Genomic DNA, 21,473 nt, shown 5'->3' on the forward strand with positions numbered 1-21,473 from the left:
ATTCTCTTTCCTACCTTGGACCTTGTGCTTAGTCAGAAATTCTGCTTATTTATAGCTTCAGTTTATCCTTGCTCCACCAGGGTCATGGCCTGAATTGCTACATAACATTCCAGCGACTTGACCCCGGAATCCTTTTATCACAAACACAGAAATAGGTAATTGTCAGCAAAGGGCCTTACGAAGAACAAGATTTCTCTTACAACCTGCTTAGGCTCCTCGTGACATCCGAGATCCAGAACAACTGCGATAACTAATGTGGTGACCATGTTTGGGTCAGGACATGGGCGTCCCTAGGCAGGAGGCACAGTGAAGGTCCTTTCCAGGCAAGTAATCGTGCCTCAAGTTGTCCTGTTAACTGGCCACTCTGGGTGTTGATTCCTGTGCCCGTAAAATGGGGGAACTTCCCTATGTCACTGATTTGTAGTAAGAAATGAAATACATGTAAATTGGCTGGTATGCACTCAATACAATACATGTTACTAGTTCCTTTCTCCAGAGTTTAATGTTGTTAACTACATGAAGTATAATCCAGTTATCATCCTCTGTTCGAGTGATTTAAAATGTACACGAGACAGACAGTTTAAACGAGGCAGGATTTTTTTAAAAACTCAAAAGTTTCACCACAGTTCTTCAAATGTCTTTATTGAATTTAAAACTCATTTAAAGGATATACAGATATACAACTGGTTTGATCAGCTACTAATATGTGTTGCTGCCCCTTTATTTTTGTACCCACGAGCCAGTTCACTTTGTCTCCGTGCTCAATGCTCACCTTTGGGGCCATCCTGCTGCGCTGTCCTCCGCCTGCTGCTGCAGCGTTACCGTTCCCACCCTGCTTGGTTTTCTTCCCGTGGGTATGTTTCGCAGGACTCTTCTGGTTTTTTTCAGCTCTGCAGCTCACGTCCCACAGCATGATCTTCTCATCGTTCCCTCCAGTGAGCAGCAAATAGGATTCTGGCAGAAAGCAGACCTGAGACACCCCCAGAGTGTGGCCCTTAAATCCCAGTGCTTGTTCACACGAGACTCCCGTCACCCTGAAGATTCGCACCTTGCCATCTTCTGCACCACAGCTGAAAATGTTGCCACACGACGCCACGGAGATGGAGTGGGCGAGGGCAGGGTTTAGGAGCTGGCCGGGAGACTGTGGGCCTTCCGTTTCTTCTGGCTCATCCTCCTGGAGATGTGTGATCCAGAGCGGCCGGGCCTTCTGCAGACTCCACAGTATCACCTGAAACAAGATGAGGTCACAGTCACACAGAGCTCTGGCCTTTTTTTTTTTTGGTACCAGGGAATGAACTTGGGCCCTTGCACTTGCGAGGCAGATAGCAGAACGACTAAACTGAATCTCTGGCCCCAGAGTTCTACCTTTTCTCATAGTGCTTACTCAACTTCTCATAAAATCACCCAAGTCGTCTGAGAATGATTGGTAGACACCTTCCTAGCAGTATAAAAAAACCAAAAACCAAAAGCTGGGCACAGTGGCACACACCTGTAATCCCAGTGCTTGCAATGCTGGAGCAGGAGGATTTCAGCAAGTTTAAAGCCAGCCTGGACAGTGAGTTCAAGGCCAGCCCGAACTACATATCGAGACTCTGCGTCAAAAAAAAGGAAAAAGAACCAAAAACCAAAAACACACCAAAAAAGCAGATCCTACCACCACACATGCCAGCCAAATGCTACTTAAATCTAGACTAAAACCAAAATGCAGACAGAAAAGTGACAAAAGAAGGTCCTAAATCAGTGACAAGTGTCCACACTGCAACCCCAAACCTGCTTATTAATCACAGTGCCAACACCGTAACTAAACCTGAATGCTCGGCTGCTGGGCTGAGATTGAGGAGATTTGGCTCATGTACTGACAGAGAGGGCTCTGCGTGCCCACTGTGGCCTGTGTGGAATAGATGTGCCACCACTGTCCCAAATAATGACAAATAGACCCTATTAATGCATACTATTAAGTAGCTGCCACTTTTTCTAAATGTCTCTCCGTTTCAAGTAAAACTGAAAGTTATGACAAGTGCGTTGACATGTCCTTATAGTTCCAGCTACTTGGGAGGCTGAGGCAGGAGGGTTGTTTGAACCCAGGAGCTTGAGGTCAGTCTCGGCAACATAGGAGAACTGGTCCGAAAATTGTTACTTTTAGTCTATGCTGATTATAAGTCTTATGAACTACATAAACTAAGTATCACTTAAATTATTTGGAATCCTTTCCCCTCTGCTTTCCTTTCCTTTCCACTTACCCCGATTTACCCACCCTAGAGGCTTAAACTGTCCATCCCTGTCCCTCCAAGTAGGTTCTCCGAGCCACCCCAGACTACTTCTCCATCTTATATCTACTGCCTGATGAACTGCCTAATTACTAACTTTTCTGCTTCTTGAGATTTAATTTACCCTTGCTAGTGCCTATCACACCCTGGAAAGAGCAGAAATTCCAAGTGTGTCTGCGGATCAATGTGATATCCCAGTGTCACAACGGGCTTTTTTGTTGTCATTCCCAACAGTGAGCTTGCATCTATTAGGTTGATTTAAACAATATGGTAGTTAAAACATGTTTAAAACAAAAAGACTTTGTGAATGGACTCTATACTACAACACACTGATTCGTTTCCCATTTCAACTGATTTGATTTGAAAAAGTAGTCTTGGGCTGGGGATGTAGCTCAGCAGTTCTACCGCCTGCTTTGCAAATGCAAGGTCCTGAGTTCAATCCCCAGTACCAAAAAAAAAACACAAAAAAAACACAAAAAACCCTATATATATATATATATGAAACACTTTCAAAGAGGACAGCTTTTATAACCCACTGTCATCCCTGAATTAACAGCCCGTAGGTTTTTTGTTTGTTTGCTTTTTGAGACAGGGGTCTCACTATGTAGTTGAGGCTGACCTGGAACTCACTATGTAGCCCAGCCTGGTCTCCAATTCACAGTGATCCTCCTGCCTCAGCCTTCCAAGTGCTGGGATTAAAGGCGTGCGCCACCACGCCCGGTAAACAGCCCATAGTTTTAATGGATATTAAGGATGAGCATGACTTTGTTTAATCAAAAGCATAGATCTGGACTACTAAGATTAGCATCACTAATGCTGTTAACAATCAACACAGGAAACCCGATTACAGAACCTGTTGGTTCACTGCACTGGCAGGCACCCCCAGTTCTCTCTCCCATGGCCCCTGGAATACCAGGATCACATTTCCTGTCCTACTAAGACATCCAAAATATATTTTCAGCAGCTGAAACAGTTTTGTATGTTTTAAATCCTCTAAATCTGTTAAGTCGAGCAACCCATTTGGGACCCCTCCTATTTCTCGGGAGCTACTCCTATTTCCCCAGTAAATTTTCTTCCTTTTATTTTTATCATCTTTGTATTTTTCTCTACTTGATGGTCACTAAGAAAAAAAAAACACTCCCAGGAAGGAAAGCACAGATCTATTTTTGTGCCAGCATTATCCTGTTTTTGTTACTTACTATGGCTTTGTAGTATAATTTGAAACCAGGTATTATATTAGTTGCTTCTCCCTCATTACTGAGACAAAATGCCCAACACTCAAAGTTAAAGGGGAAAGAGTTTATTTAGCTCACAGTTTGTAGAGGTTTCAGTCCATAATCAGCCGGTTCCAAGGCAGAGTAGTGCACACAGAGGGGCAGTTACAGGGGAAAAACAACTCATGGTGTCCACAGGGTAGCAGAAGCAACAACAAGGGGCCTTAACAGTCTTTCTGCTCCTTCTATCTTACTCAGACTACCTGGATTAGGGTGGTGCCAAACCAATCAGTCTTGTAGTGGTTTAGTAACCACACGCCCTTGATCCCAGCATCCCACATTCTAGATTCAGCCACCTATGACCTGAGGATTCTGAGGGGACATCAAGACCCAAACCACAGCATTCTGCCCTAGCCCCACAATGACTCACGTGCATTCCTTTACACACAAGGCATTTAGTCCATCTCTAAGAGCTGCCAAAGTCCTAACAGTTTCAGCATAAAGTCTAAAGTCTCCTCTGTGATTTAAGGCAAACTCAGTCCCCTGTACAAATGAAAAGAAAATGAAACACTTCCAACACTCAATGGCACAAGATAGACGTTCCCATTCCAAGAGTGCAACAGAGGGATACGAAGGAATGGGGCCAAGGCAAGTCCAAAATCCAGCAGGACAAACATTAAATCCCACCATTCCTGGCAATCTTGCAAGTTGTAAACTCCAAAGGGCTCGGTGGCTCTACCCCCAGGGTATTTCTGCGGTTGGACCTGCCATCGCTTCTCTCTGGGGCTGTTTCTGCTCCCTCTTTGCAGCTTTCCTCAGATGACCCATGATTCTGGCTTTTCCAAACTTCTGGGGTCTCCAGTGAACCTCTAGCTGCAGTCACAGCTTTACACACTGCCCTCCTGGGCCGTTTTCTGAAATTTGGGGGATAGCCATACTGACCCCACAACTCCTGCATTCTGCATGCACCTAAAACCAGCACCATGCGGATAATGCTAAGGTCTGCTGCCAGCTGGAGCAGTGGTAGCCAGTCTTCCTTCTCTCTTGGCTGTAGGGGCTGAGTGCCTGGATTGCTGGGCACTCAACCCAATTCTGAGGAACGAATTCCCTAGGCTACCACCACCATTCTGGAACATGGTACTTTGGGTTTTTTTTTCTCAAAGCAAATTCTTTCACTTTTGAAATTCTGAGGCTTGTAATGTCCTCAGCCCATCTTTTGTATCCTGTTCCTTCTCTGCAATCAAGATCTCTCTCTCTTTTTTTTTTTTTTGGATACAGGGTCTCACTATGTAGTTGAGACTGACCTGAAACTCACTATGTAGCCCAGGCTGGTTTTGAACTCACAGCGATCCTCCTGCCTCAGCCTCCAGAGTGCTGGAATTATAGGTGTGTGCCACCACGCCCAGTCCCCTCTGCTCTATCTTTGCAGGCCAAAACTTTACTGTAGTCACTTTCTGCCTAAACTCAAAACATTCTGAATCATTCTTCTTGGCTCTTTGCCCTTCTCACCATAAATCTGGCTAAAAGCCCCCAACAGTAGCCATGCCACCATCTGAACATTAGATTACCTTGAAATTTCTTCTGCCAGATTAGTCCACTGCCCTTAATCTCACTCTCAGGCAGTCTTTGGACATGAACAAAATGCAGACAAACTTTCTGCCAAGATATAACACACATCATTTGGAGTCCAGGAGCCAATGCAGTCCTTCCCAGCAGAAACCTCCTTCACCTGGTCTTTACTGGCTTTCTGATCTTCTGGACCCTAACCATTATCTCCCATACAGAACAGCCTAAGGAGGTCCAGCTCTGCTTCTTCAGCTGGCATCTCCAAATCTTTCCTAACTCTTCCCCTCCCACAAGCCAGTTCTGAAGCTCTTGAGCCACATGGCCAGGTAATGTAACAGCAACACCACGTCTCTGGTACCAAATTTGCATTACTTACTTTTCTCTCCTTGCTGAGACAAAAACAGCTGATACCCCAAGTTAAAGGGGGAAACATTCGTTTATCTTAGAGTGCATACAGGTTTCAGTCCATAATCAGCTGGCTCTAAGACAGGGTAGCAGAGGGGCTCCAGAAGATAGCAAAAGCAGCAAGAGGAGGAAATTTTTCCTATTCTTCTTCTTCTTCTTTTTTGGTACCAGGGATTGAACTCGGGTCCTTGCACTTGCAAGGCAGGCAGAGGAACCACCGAGCTAAATCCCTGGACCTGTTTTTCCTATTCTTAACCTCCATTATTCCTCAGAATTCATTCTTCTACTTTGGGGAACACAAACTTGGCTGAGTTTGTGTATCTGACATCTAGCAGGTTGGGAATAACATTTTCCCCCTATATCATTTTGGAGATTCTACTGGGACAACTGGAAGGAGGTAAGAGTTTGCTTTTGTCTCACTGATGTTGGATTGTGACTCATTTAGGTAATCAGAAATTGTCATTCTTGTTTGCCAATTGCTTATGCCTTGTCTTTCATGTTTGTCTTTTTGTGCCTTGCTTTTTGTCAAGTGATGGTAAATTTAATTTGAAAACATGGGAAGAGTATGTTTCTTTGATGGGAAATTTTATTTCATTTCTGCAAGATGGGTGCTAGATGACTGTTTTGTATATGGATTTATTAATTGCTGAATTTACTCGTATTCCTAGCTTGACCAGTTTTTTTGCTTGGTTATTATGGTTATTGTCATATTTCAGACAAGCAGAACCAGGAAAAGTAATATTAGAACATTCCCTAGTGGACTTTGATACTAACCAAAATATGAATTTGTAAAATGTTTTTGTTTTTGGTTTTTTTTTTTGGTACCGGGGATTGAACTCAGGTCCTTGCACTTGTGAGGCAGGTGCTGGAAGCACTGAGCTAAATCCTGGCCCTGTAAAATGTTTTTTAAAAATAAAATCTACGAGGACAGGGATAAGGGGAAAAATGAGAACCAAGACCTGTCATATACAGGTACAAGATCCCAATTATGAATGTAACTGTACTGTATACCTAGAATGTACCAATAAACTCAATGAGAGAAAATAAATAAAATAAAATCTAGTTTGTGACATGTAAATGCCTCTTACAGATCTGACACTCCCTCAGCCAGTTATTTGTGACAGTATGGCTGCTGACCTTAAATCTGAGAGGACAGAATTCACTGAAGAGTCTGGCCCGATTCCCCTCCACGCTCATGGCAGGAAATGTCAGGCCTGTTCTGCCTCAGTCTCCTTTCTAGGTCACATGTTCCCTTGGTGAGGAGGCAGTCTTAGCTCTTGAGATGCCCCATTCTAGCCTCCAGGCTGAGAATGACGACTCACGGGCAAACTGTCTCACTAACTCATTGTGAGAGTGCAAGAGGACTTTCCATCCTCTAATCTCATTTCTGATCTTTTTCTTTCACTTTGTACTCCACCCCCTTTTTTGAGGCATGTTTCTTCCAAAGATTAGAGAGAGAGACTCTGAAAAGGTCATAGCTCCAATCTGTCTCAGCCTTTCCCTTCTATCCAACAACTAAGAACTTCCAAGTGGAACCCATAGAAAATGAGCGCTTGTTAACACCGAAGACAGGGAAATCATCTTCACTGAGAAACACATACCCCACCTCTGGGTCAGATGAGACATCGGAATTTTGCCTGCACAGGTGAACAGACATGAAGGTGATCTCTCTGCTAGTGTTCTGGGCACAATTTCCCTTCCAGCAGGTACAGAAAATTGAAACCTGAGACTCAGTGGAAAGAACTGCCTTCTGGATGACAAAAGAAGGACCTGTTTCCTAAGGATTATACTTAAGGGTCCGAAACACATTCAGTTCAGGAGAGAATTTCTAAAATTACTTTTATGCCACAGCCTCATACTCAAAAAGGCCCAACCTCCTGCCTCTCTCCTCCTAAGCCTGATTCTTTCAACATATGTGTGTAGGGGAGGGAGGTACTTTTGTGTACGTTGTGGTTGCCAGACAATGAGTTTAGGTTTTAACTTGTGGGTTTCCTAAGTGTTTTACAGATGTAGAGACACAGAAATGTGTAGAGTGGATTTTGTTTAAAGCATAGTGTCGCCTTGCTGCCCAGGGAGGATGCCTAGATGATTAGGTAGATAACACAATGTCTCAGTGACTTCTTTTCTATAGTCCCCTGTGGGGAAACTGAAACTCTCACCTAACAATAGTATGCAGAAAACTACAAGTGGTTAACAAGGAGCTAATCTATCAACTTAATGAAGCCACTGTGATCAAATAAAAAGAACATTCCAGCCCAAAGTGCATGTGAATACCTTTTGACCTTAGGAATCGTAAAATATTATGGTGTCTAAACATTCTCTTGTGGTGTCTTTCTGCAGATGTTTCTTGTGTATCTACACAAGATAATGTGCTGATAATGTGTGTATAAATAACCAGGTTGCCTCAATTAAAGCAGACAGTCTTTTGTCTCCACTCTGCCTAGAGTGTCTTTACTTTTCAATCCTCACTCTCTCCTTCAGGTACTGTTGGACTAGTGGGGGCTGGTCCCCCACAGTGCCCAGAGCAGGATTTTTCTGAGCCATTACTTGCTTCTACCTCTAGAGATGACCTTTTGCTCTGACTCTTTGCAATCTTCCCTTTTTTTCCTCTCATTCTCTTTCAAAGACTTGGAAATCAGTTGTTTAGATCTCTTGATCATTGGTTTAATTTTGCTAGCAACACTTCCTTCTTTAAAGATGGCCAGGAATCAGTTGTAGCTCAGACTTTTGGAAACACACTTTGGAGTTGGGAATGTGAGTTCCCGGAGAAAGTAGGGGTGTGCCTGGTAAGAGTGGATCATCTAGCCTGAACTATCTTCTGGTCACTCCTGGATAGCAGTCACCTGCTTTGCAGCATTTCACTTGAGGGGATTAAAACATCAAGTAGGGATTAAAAGAGATGCCTATTTTTCCCCTTGCTTTTGAGAAACAATTTTGAATTCTCTTATTCCTTTGGAATGTCTTCTTACACTAAGATCTGTTTGATCCTCCTTGGGAAACAGTGGTTTAATAGTTGACAAAGAGTGGTTTAATATTCTGCACCCATGTATGGCCTGCCTACCCACCAGAGATAAAATAGAGAATGCAAACGGAAGAATCCAACTTCTAAAACAACTATAACCGAGGCTACCAAACTGTAAGTGATTGCGCAGATGGAACTAACAACAAATGTGCCAGACTCCTTCTACTGGGATCCATTAGATTGACGTTGTGAAGGGAGTTCCTCAGTGCTAAATAAACTGCAACTGCAACATGACTTCTATCTGAGGCCCTTAGCTTAGCTCTCCGGAGAAGGCCCCTGACTGCAGTCTCCCCTACACTGACCCTTCTCAGCTTGAAGCAGCCTAGATGAAAACTACGCTCATTCTCCCCTAACCAAATTTAGAGATATCTCTTTAGAGGGGATAATGGTATAGACAGCTAAGTAAGGTAGAAATATTATAGGCAGTCAGAAGGGCTAGCCCCTCAAGGGAGTTAGTGCAGAATAGGAGAACACATCAGAACTGTGGCCAGAGGCGCATCTGAAGATTAAAGTCACACTGGCCAGATTTACATACTTCCCTAGGGATAAACAGAAGTTTAAGATTATTGGTGAGATTCTCACTACCATTGTGAGATTTCCTGTATAAATAAACCATTATCTCATTAGGGGTTGGCCATCCTCTCCCAACCACTAAGACTAAGACTAAAACTACTAAAACTGAAATTACTAAGACTAAAGACAAGACTAAGATGATAAATTATGGACCAAGTTTAATGATATCATCAATATACCCTGGCTACTACTGGATCGCTATTAGCCAAGTGGCTATACTTGTTTTGACTCATGTTGCACCTACCTTGTGATTTTGCTCTATAAAACTTTCTCAGAAAGGTGGGCTCATTGGCAACCCATTCAGGACTCCTCCTGTCTCTCAGAAGCTATTCGTATTTCACAATAATTTTTCCTACTCTTAAAAAAAATGTATTAAGTCATCCAAGATTCTACCAATTCCAGGGTTATTTCCAAGTGTTAAGGATTCCAGGTTGTTCCTACATCCTCCTTAGGTATCTTTTTTCCCTCTGGGTGTTGGGGAATCAAACCCTGGCATATGCTAGGCAAGTGCTCTGCCACAGAAGCCTCCCCCAGCCCACCCTTTGTGCTTCATTATCTGGAACTGCCAAAGACTCTAAGGTGTTTCACACTTGATTTCTCAAGCAGTTGCTCAAGCAGTTAATATCCTGACCAGAAGAGCCAGAAACACTGAAGGGGGGGGAAAATAGAATTTGAGGCTGATAGTTCTGCAAGAGGTTAAAAGGAAAGCAAGAAGACAGCTAGCAGATGTTCAGAAGTGAATGCAAACACATCGCAGTGATTCTACTAAAAAATTATTCCCTTACAAAAAAAATTTCTTTTCACACACAAACTCCTTTCAAGATAAAGAGCCTCCTCTAACATCCTGATCCCTAAGCATGGGTACTAAGGATCTTCTGAATGCCATGTGAACAACAAACCTTTGAACCATCTGTCATCAGATGCAGAAATGAGGAGGGCTGAGGAGGTCAATGTGTACTCTACAGAAACATGACAACTCTGGGGCTTGGAGTACAGCTCAGGGAAGTGTGTGCCAGGCATGTGTGAAGCCCTGGGTTGGCTCTCATGCATCTCACACAAATACACACACCACATTTAAAAAAAAAATTATATGAATGATACATGGTGATTTCTAATTTTCAAAGGTCTTTATAAGAAAAAAACTAAAAGTTGAGTGGTAGGAACACAGGTATTTAACACTATTCTTTATACCTTAACACGTATTTTATAAATATTTTTTTGCTATTTACAAAATAAGCACTGTACCTGGGCACAATGGTGCACACATGTAATCACAGCATTTGGGATGTTAAGGCAGTATGATCATGAACTTGAGGCCAGCCTGGGCTACAAAGTGAGTTCAAGGCCAGCCTGAACTACACAGTGAGACCCTGATCCTGTTTCAACAAAACAAAACAGAGAGAGAGAGAGAGAGACAGAGAGAGAGAGAGAGAGAGAGAGAGAGAGAAATCAAGCTCTCTTGAGTATCTTAACACATCACACTCTGCTTTTAAAATCTCTGTCCAATTTTTTGGGCCTTCAATGTAGAGTATCATATTGTCAGCAAATAATGACAGTTTAACTTCTTCAGTTCCTATCTTTATTTCTTTAATTTCTTTCTCTTGTCTAATTGCTGTAGCTGTTTCCAGAACTATATTGAAGAGGAGTGGTGATACTATAATTGTACATAAGATCCTAATGGTATAATTGACAATACGAAATAGGAAGAAAAGGGCTAAAGGTGTAGGGGAAGTGAGAAGGGTGGGGGAAAGGAAATAAGGGAAAAGAAAAAAAGAGAAAATGGAAATAAAGTGTTTGTAAATAGGGAAGGGAGGAGGGGGTGAAGGGAGGGCAGGGGTAAGGGGAAAAAATGAGAACCAAGACCTGTCATGCAAAGGTACAAGATCCCAATGATGAATGTAACTGCACTGTATACTTAAAATGTACCAATAACTCAATGAGGGAAAAAAACTCTCTGTCCAGCTGGGTGTGGTGGTGCATGCCTGTGACCCCAGCTCTCAGGAGGCTGAGATAGAAGGATTGCTTTAAGTTTAAGACCAGCCTGGGTTACACAGTGAGTTCAAGACTGGTCTGAACTGCATAGTTCATTAAAAAACAAAACCCTTCTTTTTTTCTGGGTGGTACGGGGGATTGACTAGAGGGCTGCTTTACAATTTAGCTGTCTTCAGCTTTTCTTATTTTTTATTTTGAGATAGGATCTTGCTCAGCCGCCCAGGCTGGGCTCAAATTTGTAATCCTCCTGCCTCAGCCTCCCAAGTGCTGGGATTATAGGCATGCACCACCATGCCCAGTGGGAAGTAATCTCTTAAATGCATGGCTATGGGGCTGGGGCTGTGGGCTCAGTGGTAGAGGCTCATCCAGCATGTGTGAGGTTCTGGGTGTGAACACCAGCACACACACAAAGTGCTTGCTTTGGCAGCACACACTAACACTGGAATGACACAAAGAAGATCAGAACAGCCCCTGCATCAGGATGAAATGTAAATTTGTGAAGTGTTCCATATTTTAAAAGAAAAAGCATAGCTGTGCTTTCTTGGCTGCTGCTGTCACATTACAACTCAGTGTAGAAATTAATGAACAGTGTATTTACAATATTTTGCCAGACAAATCAAAATAGACCAAAACTAAATAGGCCTAAACCTTCTTTTTACAGGTATCTGTTTCCTCCTAGACTTTTCTTTTCTTTCTTTCTTCTTTTTTTTGTACCGGGGATCCAACTTGGGACCTTGCACTAGTGAGGCACGAGGCAGAAAAACTGAGCTAAATCCCTGACCCTCACAGACTTTTCTTGTGGCTGCCTGCCTCTAAAACATCTCGCCTAGAACTGAAGTACAATGGAAAATTCTGAATGCCCGTTCCTTATCTAATCTAGAGAGTCCAGGTTACTTTTGCATACCTACTGCTGGGCCTAGTGACTAATCCATTAGTCAATGGTGAAAAACTGGTATAGCTGGAAGATGAAACAATGACTAGTCAGATACTCTAAAAGCGTGGTGGCACACATCTGTACTCCCAGCACATTCAGGAGGCTGAGGCAGGAAGATCAGTCTGAGTTTGAAGCCATAGAGAGTTAAAGGCCAGCCTGGAATACAGAGACCATATCTCAAAAAGGGGTGGGAGTGAGGGCTGGGAATGTGGCTCAATGTGAAGGCTCTGGGTTCAATCCTTAGTTCTACCCCCCCAATACACCACAGTCTACTTCATATAGCCAATATTCAGGTGGCTGTGTAGGAGTTTCTCACAACCGCACAGGCAGATATACCACCACGAGGTTGGAGGTTTGTAAAGGATCTGGTCAAGGCCTTGGAGTAGAAATGGAATTTAGAGGTTGTATAATCACTGTGTCTCAGAAGAGCTACTATAGACATTTTTTGTCTTCCTCTGGTTTGAGGAACTTGTGATGTCACTTTCTAAACCCAGCCTTGAATCTAATGTGATCTTGACACTCTATTTCAGTTAATTTACTTCAAAATTTTATATAAAAACAAGGCCAAAAATCAAAACAAAACAAAAAACAAGGCCAGGCCCTTCACCTTTCCTTTTAATCAACAGTTGTGGTGGCTGGCGATTGAGCTCAGTAGTGCCAAAGCCCACCTCATAAGCACAAGGTCCCGAGTTTGATCCCCAGTACCAAAAAAACAAACAAAACAAAACAACAACAAAAAAACAAACAACAAAAAAACCCAAAACCAAAAAGAAAACATAGTTGTGATTCTGGATGTCAAGTTTTTCTCAGCTCAGCAATAAGCCACAACATCCCAAGGTAGTTGGACAGCACATAACCCTCAGTAGGCAGGGCCTACAGTTACAGTCCCTTTTGGGAGGAAGCAGCTGTATGCAGACAGAGATCACCAAACCCTCAGCATTCCATAAGGAATTTTTCGGATTTATGTGTCTCAGGGGCAAATGAGGCAGGAGGTTAGGTGTGGTCAGCTCTCTGGGCAAGTGGTGTGACTTGTCAATCATGGAGCTTTAGGACACACATGGGCCCAAGCCCTGCACTCGGACCAATCAGAGACTGCTATTTTCAATTCCTCTGGCACGACATTAAGCAGGGTTTTGATAGGATGGCCTAGATCTGACGTCAGAATGGGAATCCAAAAGATGGTGGTCAAAACCTGGGGGGCTACTGTGAGCTCTCTTTCAGTGGCCCACTCTCACTGCAGAGTGCACCTCTTTTCCTACTTTTAAGTGGCTCACATTCACTCTGCAGAGTATACTTCTTTTCCTACCTTTACATTTAAAAATTTTAAAAATCACAGTTGTGGAGTGGGTAGCATTGACTGTGCCTTCGGGACCCTCCTGCCTGAAAAGATGTTAAGAATCAAATATTTGAACCGTAAAGTTTTAAAAATATCTTAAAAGACAGAGAAAGAAAAACTAAAAGAGTAATGAATACTCTGTAAATAAAACCTACTAGGTAGAAGTCAAGCCTAGGGCTCCTAACTGGATAAAACATGCCAGGGGCGGAACCTGAAGATGGTCCTTTGCCTCCTCCCTACTCCCTTTCTCCTTCATAGACCAGATAGTCAAACAGATTGCAGACCCTGGATGGCACAGCCCCGGGAGACAGTTACACCATGTACCCTTCTTCCTGGCTCCCTCTCTGTGCATGCCCCGATCATCAGACAGTCACGCTACATTCAGTCTAGGCCACAGCCTTAGCTCCCGACAGGCCATGGCTCCACCTGGTCCCAGCTTTCAAGCATAATCTTGATGTTTTCATTTTTCTTCATCTCCCACTGCTCTCCCAGCTTCAGACCCTATGCCATGTGGTCACAACAAAAACATGTTAATAGAGAACAGATAATGCAATAGAGTTAGCCTGGCCAATTAACGAGTTCAGAGGCTAAGGAGGTAGCTCAGTGGTAGAGGATGTGCTTAGCATACAGAGAGCCCTGAGTTCAAATCTCAGTGCTGTCAAAACAAAATGAAACAAAACAAACTTGACTCTTAGCAAATCCCATTCAGAAATTACCCAGGTACTCTTTGCAAAAGCATCACCTGCATATCCAGGCCACATGACACCAGGCTTTGAGGCCTCTGAGGTCGAAAAGCAACAGAGGAACAGATATTGGAATGTCTCTTCAGGGATCTGCTAACTTTCTTATTTTCCAAGTCTAGTATTTTGATTGCCCCGGAGTCGTCACCAGAAGCCAGCAGGTTTTCAGTTTCATTCAGTGAAAGACAATTGATTTCTTCTTCGTTCATGTGAAAATGTTCCAGAGAATCTTTGAGGGCCCTGACATCCAGGATGCTAATGCTTTCTCCATGTGCAGCGTAGAGCTTGGTGGGGCAGGAGTGGGAAAATACAACACTGGTCACATCATCAGCACCTGCGAACCTCACATGTCCTAACGGTGTCCCATCCTCACCCCACGCTGTGAGATCTCCACCCACTGCTCCTGAAGCCACTAGCCCATCTTTGCTTGCATTCAGGCAGAGGATGGGAGAAGAATGTCCATCAGTCCACTTGACTGCCATCATGGTCAGGGGACTCTGTGAAGGGCAAGAAAAACTATGATGTTTTAGGCCAGAACTTGATGGCAGCAGAGAAATATAACAAGCAGTATTTCATTTAAACATTTAAAAAAGACATCTTTAAAAACTCAGTAACAAACTGTACTGTATCCCTAAAATGTACCAATAAACTCAATTAAAGCTGAAAAAAAAAAAAAAAACTCAGTAACAAAGCTGGGTGTGGCGGTGCACACCTATAATCCCAGCACTCAGGAGGCTGAGGCAGGAGGATTTGAGACCAGCCTGGGCTACACAGAGAGTTCCAGATCAGTCTCAACTACACAGTGAGACCCTGTCTCAAAAAAACAAAAAACAAAACAAAACAAAACGAAAAAACCCCTCAGTAACAATAATGAAAAAAAAAGACACTTAACTTTAAATTCACAGCTGAACTCAAGGTTGTGGTGTGCTGGCTGGACATGCCTAACCGGGCTTCCCTGCCAGTAGGGCCCCAGGCAAACCTGAACCTCCAGTCTTTGATGTGTGACTCATGTAAGAATAAACACTAAGTATATTTATTTTACATTAGGAAAGTCTTTTAAAGAGATGTCTCTATAATCATCATATTGTACTTTTTATATGGATAATATTTTAGAGTGTGAATTCTATGGCCAAACTCTAGTTTTTTAAAAGTCACTTTCCTTTTCTATAAAATGGGGATGATAATAATAACACCTATTTCATAGGATCATTGAGAGAATGCAACGATATACATAAAAACACATATCATGGTGTCTGATACATAACAAATACTTCTATTATTACTTTTCCTATTTTTATAAGGCTGGCCAAAGTGGCATCATATATACTGTACTACAACAGTGGCCTCAAAGTATATTTCCCAACAACACGTGGTGAACTTAGCAGCATAAAGAAATATGTTAGAAATAGAAATTGTTGGGTCCTACCCTAGACCTGCATGTTGACCTCCAGGGGGCAGGACCAAGCAATGTGTCTTAACAAGTCCTCCAGATCGATTCTGATGCAAGTTAGAATTTTACAAGCTAGGGCCGGGGATTTAGCTCAGTGTTCCACTGCCTGCCTTCCAAGCACAGGGACCCGAGTTCAATCCCCAGTAACAAAAGCAAAACAAAACAAAAAAGAATTTTACAAGCTGTATTACACTAATCATTCTTTGGGAAGTGAATAAAAATGCAGACCCTTGGTCTTATCATGAGAGACTCAATAGGTTATTTGAGGCTTTTTTTTTTTTTTGAGACAGGGTCACTATGTTATTTAGGCTGGCTTTGAACCTGCAGCAATCCTGCCTCAGCCTCCCAGGTGCTAGGAATATAAGCGTGTAGCTCCACTTGGCCTATAAGTCTTTTTTCCCTTGGTACCAGGAATCGAACTCAGGGCCTTGTGCTTGCCAGGCAGGCATGGCACCAATGAGCTAAATCTCCAGAATAAGTGTATTTTAAAAACAATCCTTTTGATTAATTTTATTCTAGTTTTATATATAATAAAACTCAAATCTCAGGACTGGGAAACTGAGTGGTAGAGTATGTACAAGGCTGAACAAAAACAAATAAAAAATAAAACAAAAAAACTCATGGTCAGAAAATGTTAAATAATTTGTCCAAGGCACTTGGCTTGCAGCATTTGTATGCGGGATCCAATATAAAGGAATCCCATATGTTCAAATAATGAAAACCCTTTTCTGACAACTCCACTTGACAAGTTTTATTAATATCTTTTGAGTGTCAAAAATGACCCAAAGCTATTAATTCATTACTGCTTTTATTTATTTATTTGGTACCAGGAATTGAACTTAGGACCTCAGAACCACTGAGCTAAATCCCCAGCCCATTACTGCTTTTAAATGTATTCACATATTTTTAATCATACTAAGGAGTGAAACTTAAGATTCCTGCTCCCTGTTAAGTCCATATATACATACTGGAGTTGCCATATAATAACTGCCCTATTCAAAGTACCTATCGGTTAGGGATAAAAAAGGAATTGGCAATTTATACAACTGTAATGGTCAGATGAAAGCAACCAAGCAAATTTTGTATTTCACAAGCCAAAGGAAAATTTACAAAGGAAAAATGGCCAGAGTTTCTTTACCATTTTCCGAGAAGATACTTGAATTTAATCCAATGAATGGTATAGAGATAGATTTCCAAAATTTATGTTTCAAAACAATCACCTAAATCTAGCAACCTGCTCTAAAGTTTCTATTCTCAGAACATCAGTCTAAGTTCAGAAAAAACAGGAAAAAAAATGATATATAACCTATTTAGTTATTTGGTGTTGGGGATTGAACCCAGGGCCCCAACTCTTAAATTATTTTAAATATAGGTACTGATGTCATTTAATTTTAGGAATTGTCCAGCCAGGGTTTTAGCTCAGTGGTGCTGCAAATGCCTGGCAAGTGCAAGGTCCTGAGTTTGATTCCTGGTACCGGAAAAAAAAAAAATTAGGAATCGTCATACCAACATATAATAGAGATGCTATCTTACCTTAAAATATGAAACTTAAATTAGCTTAGGAAAAACAATTTAAGTCACAAATAATTTATCTTGCATTTGTAGGGGTTTGACCTCTTTTTAAAATTAGGGTTTAACTTTTTGCTATGATGAATCAACCCCCCCGCACCCCCAAGACAGGGTCTTGCTACATAGTTCAGGGTAGCTTTGAACTCACTATGTAGTCCAGGCTGGCCTCCAACTCACTACAATCCTCTAAATTGGCCTTTTGAGTGCTGGGATTATAGGCATGCATTACCATGCTCGGCAGATGTTGATCTGATTCTATTCTATTTTGAAACAGGGTCTCACTATGTAGTTCAGGCTGGCTTTGAACTCCCATGCAGCCCGGACTGGCCTCAAACTCACGGTGATCCTCCTGCTTCAGCCTCCCAAGTGCTGAGATTAGAGGCATGTGCCACCATGCCTGGCAGATACATCAATTTTAAAATCAGGAAATCTATATAGCTTTAAGATTTGTTTTTACATGTGTGAATACAGGTTTTGGATTCTAGGTTGGATTTCAGGTTTTTAGTAAGAATGAGACAAGGCTTCTAGTACTTCTATTTCTGTATCATTAATCTACAGGAGATCCAAATAAATGCAGACTGGCAGGCAAAGGCATTAGCAGGTTTTCTTTCTAATTCTTTTCTGGAAAAAATTAACTCAATTGTAAAGGTACATTTAGTTAAACTCTACCCCAAAGTATGAGAAGTTAGGCAATAAATGATTTTCATAGTTAAGGGAATTATTATAAACAATATAGTTCCTATATATTTTTCCATAATAGAACCAGTAGTAACCTGTATTAATTCCACAGGACCAAGAACAGTTCAAAACCTTAAACTCTATGCAAAGAGTAAAAAATAAATTAAATTTCTACTCTAAATGACATGGATAATATTTACTGATCACCTACCTAGTCAGAAAATTGAAGACCAATTTTTGGAAATGTCAAAAAAGTTGGAAAAGCCTCAAAAAAATCTATAAATTCTGTGAGACTTTTTTGTTTTGTTTTGTTTTTTTGGGTTTTTTTGGGGGACAGGGTCTCACTATGTCGTTGAGACTGACCTGGAACTCACCATGTAGCCCTGGCTGGTCTTGAACTCAATGATCCTCCTGCCTCAGCCTCCCAAGTGCTGGGATTTCAGGCGTGTGCCACCATGCCCAGCTCTGTGAGACTTTTAATTTTAATCAATTTACATTTATCACACTTAGTAATGATCAAGGATTCAACTACAGCCTCTAAAATCATTTGCTTAGTCCCTAAAATTAAAATTATTGGTTATTATCTGAAACATATCCAAAGACCACATCAAAATATCTTAAGTGGACTACTATGGTAGAAGAAAAACTGTAATTACATTTGGATTCTGTGGGGGACTGCCCCATTGAACATGCCCGAAGCAGGCTGAAAGCAGTGCAGGCAGTAAAGAGTAACCTTGCAATCGGAATGTTTCAACGAGTCCAACTGAAGTATACGTGACTCACAGGGGCATTTTGGACAGTGTGTGGGTCAATATCAACACCCCCCTGCCACCAATGGCCATGGCACAGACCAGAGAAATGTCATAGGAGATAACACACAGCCTAGGTCAGTGACTCACATCCAAATTCCATTCCCAAAATTCAAGCCTTCTTAAATAGAAGGACAAGATTATTTGCTAACTACAACCTATATTTTGTCTGTTCTGTTACTAATTCAAGAATGCCAGGCTGGGGATTTAGCTCAGTGGTTCCAGCACCTGCCTTGCAAGCATTAAGGACCAGAGTTTGATCCCTGTTACCAAAAAAAAAAAAAAAAAAAAAAAAAAAAAAAAAAAAAAAAAAAAAAAGAAAGAAAGAAAACAAAACAGCCAGGGATTTAGCTCAGTGATTCTGCCCCCTGCCTCACAAGTGCAAGGTCCCGAGTTAGATCCCTGGTACCCTCAAAAAACAAAAAACACAACACCCAGAATGCCTTGTCTCTTCCTTTACAAACCTTGCTCTACCAACAGCATATCCCTAACAGCTACATGTAGCCCCTTTACTCTGATCTATGATGTCACCAATAAATATCAATGGCTTTGGCTTGCCAAGGTCTTTGCTGCTTAGCACTGGCCATTCTGGCTGTCCATTTTTCTCTTTAATTTTGTCTGTAAGTCTTTCTTCTCACCATGTGTCATAGCACTGAACAGGAGATTGGGATACACAGGGGTCTCCAGTAGGAGACCATTATAACAACAGTTTCAGAAGTAGGTTCTTGGCAAGCTACTATTTCTTGTTTTTCTGATTGGGACTGGAAAGCCTACCAGAAATAGGTTAAGTGCCAGAAATTCCACATTCATGTATCAAGTCAACAAGCTGCTTTTCCTGTATAATTGCCAAAAAGGTCAAGCACAGCAATTAATCATTCTCTTGTAGATTACTTTAATTAGATAATAGGTTCTTTCCTTCTAACACCTAATGAGATCATGGTGGGTGAGGGCAAGGTGGGGTATTCTGAGAGCATTTCTAGAAAGGGTGGAGTGCCACGGTGGCTGTCATCAATAGCAGGGGACAAAATGAGGTACTGTACATGAAGAAAGGGGGCAAGGTGAGGAGGGAGTGATCAGGTAAAAGACTTATAAAGAAGGGAGTGATAGGGCCAGAGATTTAGCTTAGTGGTTCCTCTGCCTGACTCCCTGGTACCAAAAAGAAGGGAGTGATAAAGGTAATTTTTTCCTACTGTGAGATCCTACATGGGCTATTTGGAGGCTAGGATGCCACTGTAAGTCACCCCAGTGACTAAATGAGCACCAGAATTATCAGATCCTTCCCAGGCTCTACTGCACTTGTACTGAGTCAGGATAAAAGCCAAAGTCTTTAATAACTGAATGATTTCTACTTTCAGTGCACTTCTCCAGTCCCTTATCAGACAAAATTTGGTTCAGCTCTAAGGAAAGAGTCACCCTTGCTACAATTAATGAAGATCAACTTTTCTTCATAGGTTTGGGCTTCCTAAGGTTGGTCTTGATGTGGAGACACTTAATAGCAATCAAAATGGTTGAAAGTCGGGCCGGGGATTTAGCTCAGCGGTTTTGTGGCCTGCCCTGGAAGCTCCAGTACCCAAGTTCAATCCCCGGTACCCCCCCCAAATAAAGGTTGAAAGTCAGTGGCACAGGTATTGATAAGAAATAAAAAATAATTTGGGTTTCTGAACTTGGTGAAAAAGGCAACCACGAAGAAGATACAGGCAAGTAATAAACACGTAATTATATCAGAGGGTAGGAACAGTAGTAGCTATTTCGTTTTACTAGCGAACAAGAAATGGATTAACACAGCAGGAAGTTTCAGGCACGATTTCTTACTACATAAAGATTGCAAGACATTGGAGTTAACTACTAAGCGAGTCTGGGAAACTTATCATTATAATAATTACCTGAGAATTATAATGAAACCAGTTTAAGGGGCTGACAATGCAACTCAGTGGTAGAGCACTTGCCTAGAATGTTCAAGGCCCTGGGATCGCCAGCACTACAAACAAAACGGCAAAAAGCCTAGTACAATTCCTCACTCACAGTTATTATTACTATTCTATCCATAGGGGAACCAAATAAATGTTGACTGGAAGACAAAATTTTAGGTTTTTTTCCCTAATTCTTTTCTAGAAAAGACTAACTCAATCTTTTGTTCTTTAAAAGATATCAGAAAATTGTCAGGGCCGTGCAGGATAAATGCATATGAACAAATAATGCTGAAACTCTTCCTCTTTCAAGAAACCATCTATAATATAGCCTCCATGTCACTCTCCCTACTGGAATGTTTAACTGTGTAAAACATTAATCTGCCAACTAACCGGTGAATCTGGCAATACATTTTATTCAAGGATTAACTGTGGTGAACTTTGAGGTTATTCAAACTTGGGGGGGATGGGTGGAGAGGGTATTCATTTATAGCCACCTGAATTTCTAAACGCACGCCGGGGACAGACGTCCTGATAAAGTACTCATATTCAGGGCAACAGGGCCTGATGGGGAAAAGACGTCCCAGCACCCCAAAGTAAAGAAAGAGGCTCGCACGTAGCCAGAAAAAGACCTAAGGTCTTTACCAGGAAGAAGATGTTCCACGCGTTAAATTGGAGGCTGACGCAGGAACCAAGTGACACAGAGAAACTTTGTATAAAAAAGAGCTTAAGAGACCGCCGCGAGCCTACCAGATCATAACAGATATTAGAAGGCAACCCCCAAACCCACCGTTCCCAAGACTCGTACCTGCTTCCCGGTTGCCTCCTTGGCGCCTCGGGATGACCTCACCAGCAGCGTCCAATCCCAGCAAGCTTGGGGAACGAGGCACCGCCCTCAAACGGTCACATCCGGAGGCCGAGCGGAAACGCGAGCGAGCTGGGCGTGCGCCCTTGCTTGGTGCCCTCAACCCGCATGGCGGAGCCTGGGGTTTGCAGCGGCGCGGCCGGGCG

At 42.2% G+C, this 21,473-nt stretch overlaps 2 protein-coding genes and 1 non-coding gene across 4 annotated transcripts in view; 2 read left to right on the forward strand and 1 right to left on the reverse strand.

Moving 5' to 3' along the window:
• Window positions 1-626: 626 nt before the first annotated feature.
• Window positions 627-21,440, reverse strand: Wdr53 (WD repeat domain 53). Of its 2 annotated transcripts, XM_010624019.3 has the most exons (4): window positions 21,271-21,440; window positions 14,052-14,546; window positions 1,049-1,228; window positions 627-970 (listed from the first exon to the last, which is right to left on the reverse strand). In XM_010624019.3, the coding sequence occupies exons 2-4, from the start codon at window positions 14,532-14,534 to the stop codon at window positions 650-652; spliced, it is 984 nt and encodes a 327-aa protein (XP_010622321.1). In that variant the 5' UTR covers window positions 14,535-14,546; window positions 21,271-21,440; the 3' UTR covers window positions 627-649. The 2 variants fall into 2 exon arrangements, with proteins under 2 accessions (XP_010622321.1, XP_010622319.1); XM_010624017.3 differs by having other exon boundaries at window positions 627-1,228; window positions 21,271-21,437.
• On the forward strand, window positions 11,453-11,555 carry LOC117285825. The gene has a single exon (XR_004516923.1). It is a non-coding gene; the product is annotated as a U6 spliceosomal RNA (small nuclear RNA).
• Window positions 21,303-21,473, forward strand: part of Fbxo45 (F-box protein 45) — a 13,314-nt gene continuing 13,143 nt past the window's right edge. Inside the window, exon 1 of the mRNA XM_010624550.3 lies at window positions 21,303-21,450. Within this exon, the coding sequence (XP_010622852.1) occupies window positions 21,303-21,450 (148 nt within the window). The remainder of the gene's footprint in view (window positions 21,451-21,473) is intronic.

Source organism: Fukomys damarensis, unplaced genomic scaffold (genome assembly GCF_012274545.1).
Source record: "Fukomys damarensis isolate Sample0158 unplaced genomic scaffold, DMR_v1.0_HiC HiC_scaffold_12, whole genome shotgun sequence".
Taxonomy (NCBI): domain Eukaryota; kingdom Metazoa; phylum Chordata; class Mammalia; order Rodentia; family Bathyergidae; genus Fukomys; species Fukomys damarensis.